At 38.7% G+C, this 13,093-nt stretch overlaps 1 protein-coding gene across 2 annotated transcripts in view; it reads right to left on the reverse strand.

Annotated features, from left to right (window-relative positions):
* Positions 1-13,093, reverse strand: part of PREP (prolyl endopeptidase) — a 176,606-nt gene that overhangs the window by 85,172 nt on the left and 78,341 nt on the right. For both annotated transcript variants that reach the window (XM_090037291.1, XM_090037296.1), the window contains exon 8: positions 2,141-2,332. In XM_090037291.1, the coding sequence (XP_089893417.1) occupies positions 2,141-2,332 (192 nt within the window). The remainder of the gene's footprint in view (positions 1-2,140; positions 2,333-13,093) is intronic.

Below are 13,093 nucleotides of genomic sequence, written 5' to 3' on the forward strand. Positions count from 1 at the left end.
CAATTCCCTTAGATTTTCATCTAAATACACAGCTAAATATAGAGAAAGGGTTTGGTACTGCATGTTAATTTTGCGTTCCCATATAGTGAAAATTTGATTATCCAAAACATAGTTACGTGAAACTATTTGTTACACAAGGTCTAATATGCCCTCTGATGTTTGACTGAAAATACTGAAGAACTAAAAATCTTTTGTGATTTAACACTAGTGCCTCAATACTCCCATTTTTCTGAACCTTTGATTATTGAAATTAAATCCCTGTTCCATATGAATTAATCTATAATCAAATAAAAATATTTTCAATATATAGTATAGGTATATACATGTGTACTCAGTTTGACTTTATCTTTGAATGGAACTTAAATGAAATAGAACTAAATATTACTGACTTAAGCACAAGACTTTTCATTTTAAAGAGTCAAAAATAGCTTGATTCTGCCAAGATTCATAGTTAGAGCTCTATCAGTCTTTTAAACTATAAATGAATTCAATTCAAACCCACCTCTAACATTTTTACAAAAATGACTTAAATACAGCTTCACAGATGGTCAGGAAATTTCTGGACATTTAATAGATGAACAGAGCCAAAGGTAATTTGTCACTTCTGTTATTTATTACAATGTCCTCTGCTCTGTGCAGCTAAAAAGATGGTTGCTGTCTCAAAGAACTTACTATCTAAAATACAGACACAGAGGTCCTGATATTGAGTATGACCATGTCAGCTTTGTCATCCCATCCCCTCAGCCCACCACCTACACCCATCCCCCAAAACTGGAATGCTCATGGGTCATAGTTTCCTAGTAGTAGTAGCAAGGGTCAGGAGGGACCTGAACAGATCATTTAGCCTAACCTCCTGCCACGGGCAGCAATGAATGCTGGGTTCACAAGACCCCAGACAGGTGATCATTTAACCTCTTCTTGAATTTACCCAAGGTAGGGGTGAGGACCACTTCCTTAGGAAGTTGGTTCCAGATTCTGGCCACCCTAACTATAAAAGATTGCCTCCTGATCTCTAATCTAAACTTATTCTCTATCAGCTTATTACCATTGTTCCTTGTCATCAAATGAGTCCATTTGGTTTCCGGCCAAACTTGAAATGAGGTACTCTGATCCTGCCCCCTTTCAACCTCAACAATCCTTGCTAGGGATTGAGCTAGAAAAGCGTGGTGTAGATATGGCTATGCTGGCTGTACACCAGCTGAAGTATTTCTTTGAAAACAAAATTAGAGCAGCTTAACTATTTCTTTGTAGTGCCCAGTGGCCATAGCCTGGGCTGGAACATGACCCACAGAATACTGGACATGCTGGAAAATCCTAAGGAGGGAATCATTGCACAGTTGTAAAAAAAAATATTTTCTTCATTCTTTTGGGTGTCATAAAAGTACTAATGTTTTCGGAGAAATCTGAAAGAGGGGAGTGTTGGCTTGCTGAGCAGAAACAGTTTCATTGCGTGTGTGAAGAGTATTCTCATATTTCTACATAAATGTAGAACTCAGAATTTGAACAAAACCTGTTAAATACAAGAGAACTGTTCAGTCTTTTCAAACAGTCATTATTATGCTAGTCAGATCTGTCATAATTACACAATGAAGTGTGTGTAGAATGAAGCCCATAAATGTACATCTGTCAAACACCTGGATAAAAACATCTCAAGGGAAGCTTTTCTACATTACCTGAAATGAATCCACGTAGAAGACACTCATTTTTAATAGACTTTCTCCACGTGTATTTCAACACACATTTCTTTTAGGTAATTAAAAATATCAAAGATTTATGCTTTGAATTTTCTTTTAAAAATGTAATATTTCATTGCCCCATATCTTCTGTCTCCTTATAGTAAACGAAGATATTTCAAACTCTGATCACCAGAGTAGCTCTTGTCCTTCTTTCTGTTTAGAAGACCTTGACTGCTGTAGTATCTGAGTGCCAGTCAAATGGCAAGTCAACCTTTGCAATCAAGTAGGAGAATATTTGCCCTAGCCTACAGATGGGAAAGCTATCCTTTGTCAAAGGAGATCTTTGATGAAAAGAAAAATTGAGAGGGTGTTAAGGACTAGCCAAAGTACATTTTGAAAAGCAGCAGCCTGACTTCTATCGGAAGTCTCCACCCCCACATATTTCACTTGTTTCAAATTCTTACCTAGAACATCTCTTTCATGCTCAGGGACAAGTACCTTCCATTTGGATTCATGGGGGTCACTGAAGTCAATGTTGATTAATCGATAATTAGGAGAATGGTGGTTTGTCTTGAAAGTGAACACTGTTCCTTCATTGGTGACATATTCATACTCAGCCTCAAAGTTGTCTATCAGCTTCACCCACTGAAGAATTCCTGTTACATGAAACAGATCATTATTGTGGTTTTTATGCATTAAAGAAGGAATGTTTTACTTTAATATTTGACAGTGAAGTTCCTTTGTATGCTAGCTTCCTTCTGCTACAGCAGTAAAGCCTGAAGTAGTTATGCCTGTAAATCACCAGTCATGCCAAATGTTGAATAAATGTCTCAAAAATATTAGAGCTGGGAGGAAGTAGTGTTTTGCTGGAAATGCTAATTCATCAACACTGACACGTATCAATTGCTAGGAACTTACAACAAAACACAAACTGGAACCATGCCTGGTCTCTTGCCAGATCACCTGGTAGGCTAAACGGGATTTAGGCCTTCCAATGTCCATACCTCTGAATGACCCTACCACAGATTTCCACTTCTATTTGAAGGGAGTCAGGGACTCTCAGGCTGCCAGGTTTTCAACCACGGAGCCGCAGGCTCTCAAGCTCCCAATCAATCTACTGTAGTAGGAAGCCATAAGTGAGCTTCTGGACCTGGTTCAATTTGACTTTGAAAGTTTCCAAATGATACATTTTGATTTACTTATGAATGAAATTATTTAGCTATTCTCTTCTATATTTTCTTTTCCTTTTTCTAAAAATGGAGTTATTTCCCCCCCAGAATTCCAGAATGTCCCACAGAATGGAAATTCTGATATTTAACACATTCTAATAAGTATCAATATTAGCAGTGGTTTTTCCAATTCAGAAATGAAATTCCAGTATAATATTACTTTACAGCAGCTTGTAGCTATCAACAAAAGAATCAAATGTACCAGTGTTAGTGTAAAAAGTTACTGTACTTTACATTTTGTGATGCAGGAATATGATACCCTAAGAACTTTTTAAAATGGTTCAATGGATTAAATGGGAACATTGTCCTTTTCAAAGAGAATTGGGTACATGCTGGTCTGTATCACAACTTGGGCATTTAATAAGTTTCAGAACAGAAAGGGACTATGTATACCAGATTACATTCTTATTCTTATTTTACTGCTCGTCATAGATATATAGGATGCTAGAAAGAAATGGAAGTAAGATTAAACCAAATATATATTAACCTAAACCAATCAAGTAAACTTACTATTGTATAAATTTACCATAAGTACAGTTTCTGCCATGCTGAAAATAAGGTTCTACTTCAGGAGATGCAATAACATTAAAAAAATCTCATATATGGGGACAAAACAAACATGGGTTTTAGTCTATACAATCAAATGCAACTTTATACATAATGTAGTCCAACAAATTTTTTTAAATTATCCCCCAATTAATAATGTTATAAACTAAGACAGAATAACAGGAGTAAATAATAGCTGAGCTTTAATTGCTGAGAGTCAAAAAAAGAAGAAAACAACTAAAGCAGTTGGATGAGTAAGGAATTTTAAACCCATTAAATGTAATCTGTTAGTCTAGTACAGTAATAAAGTTCAGTTCTCTCAATTTAGTTTGAGAAAACTTCTGGTCTCTTCATGAACTGTGAAATGAGCCAATTAAATTCTACTCTTTATACTACAGTAACACAAGTTTCAGACAATCTGGGCAACCTTAATATCCTGTTTCTGTCAGGGAATTTCACATGAAACCAGGATATTAACTGATGTAACGATTATCAACTTTATTTGTATGCCTTGTGCTAGAAGCATATAAAAGTTGCTGTAGCCCATAAAGTTCCTCAGTTACTCAAAGTTCCCAGTTTCTAGTACCTTTAGTTTTTTGGTTTTGCTTTAATTATCTGTTCCATAGTATTAGAAATAATGGTACATCAGACATATGAAGATCAGGATGGAAAATATTTTATTGACACTGCATAAATTGATTGTACAGCCTCCTCTATAATTACATGTGCAGAACAGATCAGCTCATCTCAAAAATAATAATTTAATTAAAGGAAAAAGTTAACATAAGTAAAAACTTTTTTTTTTCTAAACTTGCTTCTAAAATGACAACAGAATTGAAACAAATACACTGATGTACAAAATCAATAAATTTGAGGTGCAGGCTTGAAAAAAGCAGAAAGATTGTAGTCAGATTGTGCCTAAACAGTGAGCACTGTTTAAGCCCACAAGAATCTGCAATCTACAATGACAAGCACTGGGCAGAGAGAGAAGAGCAGGAGAGATAGAAACATTCAATCAAAAAGTACTTAAAAGAAAGCAATCCAGACAAAGCCGTACATATAAGATTAAACCACATTTCTGAGAAAGTCTGCCTCGGAAACTTCCCTTGAAAAATAGCATTTCTGAGATACCAAGCAAATCTTCCTGCTTGTCTTAGAGTGGGGCCAGCAAGAATTCAGATATAAGGGTACTCCATGCATGCAACTAAGAGAGATAGATCCTAAGGAAAGTAGCAAGAGAGTAACAAAGCTTTTGACAGTATGTTGCTTTACTTTGACTGGATTCTCTCTGGTAAGTGCCTCACAATCCAGCATTATGCTGGAAAGCCTTATTTTCTTACATGGTTTAAGCTTCTGAATTGAAAAACTAAATGGTTACTATTCTATTAGGACAGGGATGCTCAACCGCAGTCTGCAGTCCAGATCTGGCCTGTGGAGCTGTGTCATCTGGCCCTCTGGGTTCCCCATGGGTCTAAAAATTTGGTGGAATGGCAGAAGTGGAAATGTTAATTGCTGCTCCCCTGCTGCCAGATTTCCAGATGTTTTGGGGGCCTGAAGGGCCAGATAGCATGGCCCTGCATGCTAAATCAGGTACATAGGGCTAGGGTGTCACAGGGCCAGATCCCTGCTTGTGGGACCACGCTGAGGCAGTGCAGGGCATCATCCAGGCATGTGGGACCAGATCAAAAATGGTGTAGGACCCAATCTGGACACACAGGGCCAGACTGAGGCAGGTCCCAACCCTATGTATTGACCTCACAAGAAATCCAGTTTCACGCCACTCATCTAACCCATGAGGTTGAAAGTTTTGGGCACCACTGTATTAGGAAGACAATTAACGGTTGTTAAATTAACGTGTTTTGAGTACTGGTAAGAACTACAATGAGAAGATCTATGTTCTTCTTTTGACAAAAGCTTGTCAATAAAACGTACCCCACTAACCTGGAATTCAGTATCATTAAAAAAAAAAAAGTTAAGGGATGAATGCACTATATTGATCCAAGAAAATACTTCTGAATTTAATGATTTAGGTTCAGTACAAGAACAAAATAACAGTCATGTTATTTGTACATGTGATAACACAAATTCAGACCCGTCATGTAGTGAGCTCTGAACACGCCTCAGACAGGACAGGGGTCTGCCTAGGGCTCACTGCAGTATGCAACCCATTAGGTCCTGACTTGAATTATTTTTAAAAAGGTGGAAAAGCTAATTTGATTATGTTGTAATTATATGCGTAAGAATGGATACGAAGGATTATTTTACTCTCACCATGAAATTGACATTGTTATGAGACAGGCACTTTAGGAAAGATATGATGCACTAGGAGCAAGCAGTTATTCACCATACTGGGGATGTTCCAGGTAACTCCTTTTGTACCTCACATTTCAAGAAAAGGCTGTAACGTAATATATTTAATGGCAAATAAATTTCTCAGAGAAGCTGGCAGAAAAGACAAGATTTACCACAGAATCATGGAAAATTTGGTTTGGAAGGGACCTCAGGAGGTCACCTAGTCTGACTGGAGACTGTCTATAAACTCACTAGGGGGGACCAGAAGGGTTTGCAGGAGACACTGTTTCCCCTAGCGCCCCCTGGCATAACAAGGAATAATGGACACAAATTATTGGACAGTAGATTTAGATTAGACAGCCGCAAGAACTACTTCACAGTTGGGGCGGCTAGGAGCTGGAACCAACTTCCAAGGGAAGTGGTGCTGGCTCCTACCCTGGGGGTTTTTAAGAAGAGGCATGATGCCTACCTGGCTGGACTCATTTGAGTCCAGTTTTTCTCCCACCCAGGCGAGGGGGGTCAAACTTGAAGATCTACAAGGTCCCTTCCGACCCTACTTCTATGATTCTATGAACCCCTTGCTCAAAGCAGAACCATCCCCCAACTAGATCATCCCAGCTAAGGCTTTGTCTAACCAGGTCTTAAAAACCTCCAAGGATGGAGTTTCCACCACCTCTCTGGGTAACCTGTTCCATTGCTTTACTACCCTCCTAGCGAGAGAGTTTTTCTACTATCTAACCTAAACTTCCTTTGCGGCAACTCGAGATCATTGCTCCTTGTTCTGTCATCTGCCACCACAGTCTAGCTCAGGGGTTGGCAACCCCTGGCACGTGTGCCGAGCACGGCATGCGAGGCCATTATGCTTGGCACACCACAGCCAGCCCCGGTTCTAGGTAGCTGTTGGAGCCTGGGCTGCTCCCAGCAGGGCTTGCAGCGAACCAGCTGCGTGCTGGGAGCAGCCTGGGCTCCCAGCTGGCAGCAGCTACCCAGAGCCAGGGCCGGCTGTAGCCGGGAGACTGCAAACAGCTGTGTCGGGCTCCGGAGCCCCAGCATCAGCTCCATACTTGCGTGTGCACCCATGCATCGGAGCAGGCAGTAGTGGAGGGACCTGAGGCAGTGCAACTCCAGTCTGTCACCCGCTCCTGGCACAGAGCTGGTGACTGGGCTCCAGAGCCCAGTGCAGCTGTTTGTAGCTCTGGGCAGCTGCAGCAAGCAGCGGGCAGGTTGCAAACAGCTGCACCAGGCTCCACAGCTCTGGCATCAGCTCCGTGCTGGTGGTGACTGCACGTCAATGGAGCTGATGTCAGAGCTGTGGAGCCCAGTGCAGCTGTTTGCAGCCTGCCTGCTGCTTGCTGCAGCTGCCCAGAGCCTAGGCTAGCTACAAACAGCTGCGCTGGGCTCCAGAGCCCAGTCACTGGCTCTCTGCAGGGAGCAGGTGACAGACCAGGGTTGCACTGCCTCCAGCCCCTCCCCCACTGTCCACTCCAATGCGTGGGTGCACATGCCAGTATAGAGCTGATGCCTGGACTCTGGAGCCCGGCACAGCTGTTTGCAGCCTCTCGGCTGCAGCCAGTCCCGGCTATGGGTAGCTGCTGCCAGCCGGGAGCCCGGGCTGGGAAAAATGGCCAGGGGCAGCAGGGCTGGGGGAGGAAGGTGCTTTGGGTGGAGGGCAAAGGGCAGCAGGGCATCCATGCCCTCATTTTGCATTTCTGGCATGCCAGCACTCCAGCACCTTCCAAGGTAGGCACTGTGGGAATTTTCGGCACTCTGGCCAAAAAAACATTGCCTACCCCTGGTGTAGCTCAATCCTCTTTGGAACCACCCTTCAAGTAGTTCAGTTACTGATCAGTTATTAATGTTCACTTGGGAGTTTTCCTTCTAATGTTGTGAAACAACTTTTATGAACAATGTAAATATCTATCAATTACCTTCTTAGATACTATAGAAAATATTATTTTGTAAGGACACAGATTTTAATCTCAATAAAAGTATGATCAATCTCAATTTTTGTCAGTCATGTTGTACAAGACTGATTATCTTTCCTGCACAAATACAGTCCTCAAACCATAAACTAGAATGCCTAGCATGAGCCAGAATAAGCATTCATTGCTTACAGTTAATCTACTATTAAATAGTTTCAAACGCCAAACATCTCTACATACCTACAATAGGCAAAACTGCACAAAAAGAACCAAAATTAGAAACAAGTTTGTACCTCAATTCATTCCATTTAAGTTCTCAGTTTTTAATACAGTTCGATATTATAGCTTCAAGAGTCATTAGAAGTTATAAATGCAATTTATTACTTTCCAAATTAGTGAAACTTTCCTGTGCCAAGTGATGCCCAATATTAACTACAGTAGAACTGTCATTCTGCTATATGATGATTTTAGAAGCTGTACTTTGAGAACTGCTAGTCGATTACCTAGACTTTGGTATGCACCTTGTTTTTTCTTGTTCTGTCTCCTTGTATAGACTTTACAGAGGCTATCAACTCAGTAAAGATAAACCTAATCTGCTCTAAAAAAATAACATTAAACACTTCTGTAATTTGGTTTTGGCTGCTCTAGGTACTTATTACACCTATTACTATAGTATTGAAGTACAAAACCTATTGCCTGTGATAATGTCAGTTTAAATGAGAGATGTGCTGTATCAACTTTTTAAAAGTAAGTAATCAAGACACTTAATACTAGGATACCAGGAAGGAAAAGGAAGGAAAAACATATTCTTTCAGATATGTACTTTGCCACTGACAGATTAATCAATGTAACATAATTTACACGTAAGTTGCTACAAAAGCATCATCCTTTATGATGCAACATAATAGGTACCTGTCCTCACTCCCCCCCTCCCCCCCCAGAACTGAATACTGCAAAGTTTTATACTCTGGTGACCTTTAGGGCACATGTATTATTTCTTTCCTTTATTGTGTTTAAATTTGGGGCGGGGGGGTGTTCAGGAAATTTCTGTCTAATATATATACTGGATTGATAAACATCTACATTAAAGGTCATAGGGCATGGAGACTATGCCCTAGTATAACTACATTTAACTATGCTGTTTACCTATGCAAGCTTTTGTACACTGGGGGCAGATATATTACTATGAGTTACTTTCTGGTCACAGTGTTGTCTCCTTTATTTGAAGAGTGAAAATCATGTGTTAATTAAAATTATTACATGGATTCCTTTCTTTCTTTTTTTTAGAAAACTGTATATTACTTCTTTTAACTATTCTCCTTTGAGCTCTATTTTTTCTGCATCTTTGTTTTCTTACAGAAAACAGCTACAATTGATACCCACATTGTTTCTGTCTTTCCTTCTTCCCACTTAAGTTCACTTACTAATTTTTGACATTTAGAGTATTATCTACACTGTACAATCCAGTGCTGTTTAAACATATGCAACCAGAAAACAGTATATCCATATTAGGTCTCTCAACAGGTTAAATTAGCCTAGATGAAATGACACAATAAGGCAACTAGACTGCTTATGGTACCTGAGCTGGGTTAAAGGTAACTTTGGGGTCTTTGTACTGTACTACGCAAAAAAACACTTTTGGAGAACTCTAATTCCAAGAACTTCATTTTGCTGATGCATCTTTCAGATTCTTACGGATTTTTTTTTCTAAGATGAACTATCTACATAGTCTTGAATATGTTTTACTTGGCTTAAAATATGTTTAAGTTAACTTTAAAATGCATTTAATATAACACAAACACCTCTTTTGCCCTTGGGGTGACAACATCTGCTACTAAAAATTAGATCCAACTGGCTAGACGCTTCTGACAACCCCTCTTTTTTCCTTTCCTCTAATCTTCAATCATAGGATACATAAAGCTTTCTATTAACACCCTGTGCTTCCCAACTCTCATGCTGCAATTGAATTTTTATCTAGCCTTAACCACTTGGATTTCAGTTTTTTCCATTCAGAATTTTTCTCTTTCCCTTCCTTTAGCCAATCCTATCAGCAATAATAGAAATTGCCTTACTACAGCAAGTTAAGTGCTTGCAGGTCTTTTTGGACTTCTATTAGCTATATTCTTCCTTTAATTTTCATCATACTGTTCTTTGCAAGACATATGGCTATATGAAAGAATCCAGGAATTGGCTGCGGAAGCTTCCTTCAGCATGCTAAGGAGTTTAGATTTTCCTTTGGCATATGCTAGAAGCCATAGTGCTCTTTGCTTTCAAATATTTCGTTGTTGATGCAAGACTGCAATCATTTTTTGATTCCAGCATGAGTAAGTCTTTTTGACAGGCCAGGCTGATTGGATTGGGAATCTCAGAACTATTCCTCTATCCTGACAAAGTAGGACTTTGACTAAGAGCCCCCTTTATCCTGGAGTGGTTTACATAGGATACAGCCTGTCTGAATTTTGGATGGTTTTTCATTAGTAGCAAAAGTGTGAGAAGAGAGTTCAGCATTCACATACTGTTTCCTGCAGACCAATCAATGGTAGGTCTCCACAGCTGGAAGAAGAAATACTAAACAGGAGACAGAGTATGATACAATTTCATCCTCAGTCTGCTAGATCACCTTTTTCTAAATTTACTTTTGGTTTAACCTATCAGGAAGTAAAGCTTAGTGAATGACTGTTTGTATGGCTAGGGCTACAATTCTGAGATACCAATAAGGGAAGCATGGTAAGAACATCATCATATTTGGGTGGCTACAAACTTCTACACCATCCTTTGGGAACCAGACACCAAGGCAAGCTGTAGATTTCTAATGCCTAGTGAATACTACGGAGGGACAAAAGATTTGCCAGGATTTGGCATTTAGAAGTGGGAGCTGGGAAGGAGAAAATTACTGGCCTTTGAACTGGTAAAAAAAAAAAAAGGCTTTTTGAAAAAGGTTCAGTAGTTCTGGTAAACCCAACCCCTGAGAGCCAGTGATGTTGGCAGCCCAAGTTATTTGGCAGTGCTCTGTACTGAAGTCTGTTTATTGGGTATTTTATAGTTATGTCTTTAAGCTTTCAAATGCTGAAGTAATCCCTGTATGACAAACAGTAAAAATTAATGTTTTTAATTGGTTTTATTTTAAGAACCCCATCTACCAATCATAAACAACTCCATAAAACCTTTTTCCAGCCAAATTTCAGAGTCACTTTTTTTTTTTTTTTTTTTTTGACAAAAGGGCAGAGGAATCGTATCTATTTCACAAACAGGAAAGCAGCATTTCCTCCTCTTTACTCTCCTTCCTCCATGGCTTTGCTCTGAGAATAACTACAGAATTTCAAAGGCACACTTGCTTCAATATTCATTTAAAACACCAATTCATCTCGAGAAATAAAGAGTTAGAAAGTAAGGAGTAGGTAGAAAAAAAAAAGGTTGTCTTGAAAATGATTACACCAGCTTAACTACAGAATGTCACAACCAGTGTCCAAGACAGGGTAACATGAAGCATGTATTAATGTAGCTTTCTAATGCTCCTCCATGGAAAGGTGTTATTACGTAGGTTGTATTTGGTAGCCCTGTTGGTCTGAGACAACACAACATACAAAAAAACTAAAACTCTTGGTTCCTAAATGATACCTAAAAGGTACTCCCCTAAAAGTTATCATTTTGGAACCAGGAGTCCTAGTGGTATAGTAGTGAAGAGATGAAACACTTATGCTTGCTGTTTAGATAAATTTGCAACCTCCATAATGATATACAAAAAACTAGAAGTGAAGCTAAATTGCTGAAACTTAAAAAATGAATAAAACAGTCTTAAAATTACAGCAGTTTGACACTTGTACCAGTATAGGAATGAACAGACAAAACCACTATTGTGGGTCATACTGAACCAGTGTAAACCTGTATAATTTAAATGTAGAATTGTTAATCTCTTCACACCATTAGATCTAGCTCCCACATAATTGCAATCACCAATTTATTACAGTACTATTTAGCTAATACTCTGTCTCCCCTTTTTGTTGGAACAATTTTTGCAAGCAATGCAATTGTTAGTGATGTACAATACTTAGAGTCTGTAAAAACTTGTACAAGGGCTGTTGACATCTGCCAAACATCAGGCCATTACGCATGCTATTTAAATTCAGCTGGTTAATTACTTAGAATAATCCAGAGTATAAAAGTACAGTGAAAATGAAAATGGGGACTGTGTGCACATAACCAGCTACAATTCATTAAACCTCATTCTCAGAATTTGATATCTAGCTGAAAACACCTAACAGCCAAGTATGCACTGCAACTCAGTAATACACCAAAAATTGTTTTGAAGTGAGGAGAGTGGATGGGAAGGGGGTGGGAATTAAAGCTTTCTGATTTTTAAAATGGCATATACACTCTTGATATTATAGTATTTCAAAGTTTTTTGTGGCAGCTCTAGAACTTTAGATGGGCTGATTTTAATTTTTTTAAATAAATAAGAGTTGTACCTGTACTAGAACACTTCATGTCGACTTTCAGCAGAGACATTTTTTTATGAGACAAATACATGCATCATAATATTAGAGTGGTAGTGTTGTCAGCACTTCAGTTCTACCTAAGTATCATTCCTTCCTCTTATTTCCATGCAATTTTTTAAAAAAACTACAGAATAACCCAATTACCAATACATACTTATCACCTGCAAAAAAACCTAATAATTAACCTTCAGCTGGCAATCAGCACAATCATTTCATTTTCAGTGTTACTTATGACAACAAATTGCTTAATTACATAAAGTTGTTAAGATTTAGCAGATAGCCACCATTTTAAGAACTGTATTTATCATGTTGGAACATTTTCCCAACCCTAGAGTATTAGCTCATTGAAATAAGTCACCTCCAGAAAAAGTAGCAATTATGAACACCACCTGAAATGTGACACTTAATTTTATACCCAAGCTAATCTTAAAAACGTAAGCATTCTTTTTAGAGAAAAATGCTAAGCTAATTGGGACAGAAGTGCAAGAACTGTTTTTACATTTATAACACTAACAAACACATGCCATTAAATTTCCATGGATATTAAAACAAGGTGTTTACAATATCCAGCTTTTTCTTATTTGTTTGTTTATATTTTTGAGGGAACTGAGTTTCTATTAGAAAAGCAGGCCTATATTAAGAAACAAGAATGGAATTTCTTACACAGAATTTTTTCTTGCAAGACTTCATTTCATTCATAGTATAACTCTGGGTGTGGACACACGTAACAACTGAACCTTCCCAAATGTCATCAGTTAGGAACTAGTTCATAACTGTCACAGGTTAGAGATGTCCACCTGTATACTTCCCTAGCAATCCAGGTAAAATGTTTACCTTTTATGTGCTGAAGTACTGTGGCCCCAGCACTAGAGAATGGGAGAAAGCACTGAGCCCAGCATGGCTCACAGTGGGCCGCTTTAAATCTGTTTAAT

This window comes from Crocodylus siamensis, chromosome 1 (genome assembly GCF_052110815.1).
Source record: "Crocodylus siamensis isolate JL-2025a chromosome 1, ASM5211081v1, whole genome shotgun sequence".
Classification (NCBI taxonomy): Eukaryota; Metazoa; Chordata; order Crocodylia; family Crocodylidae; genus Crocodylus; species Crocodylus siamensis.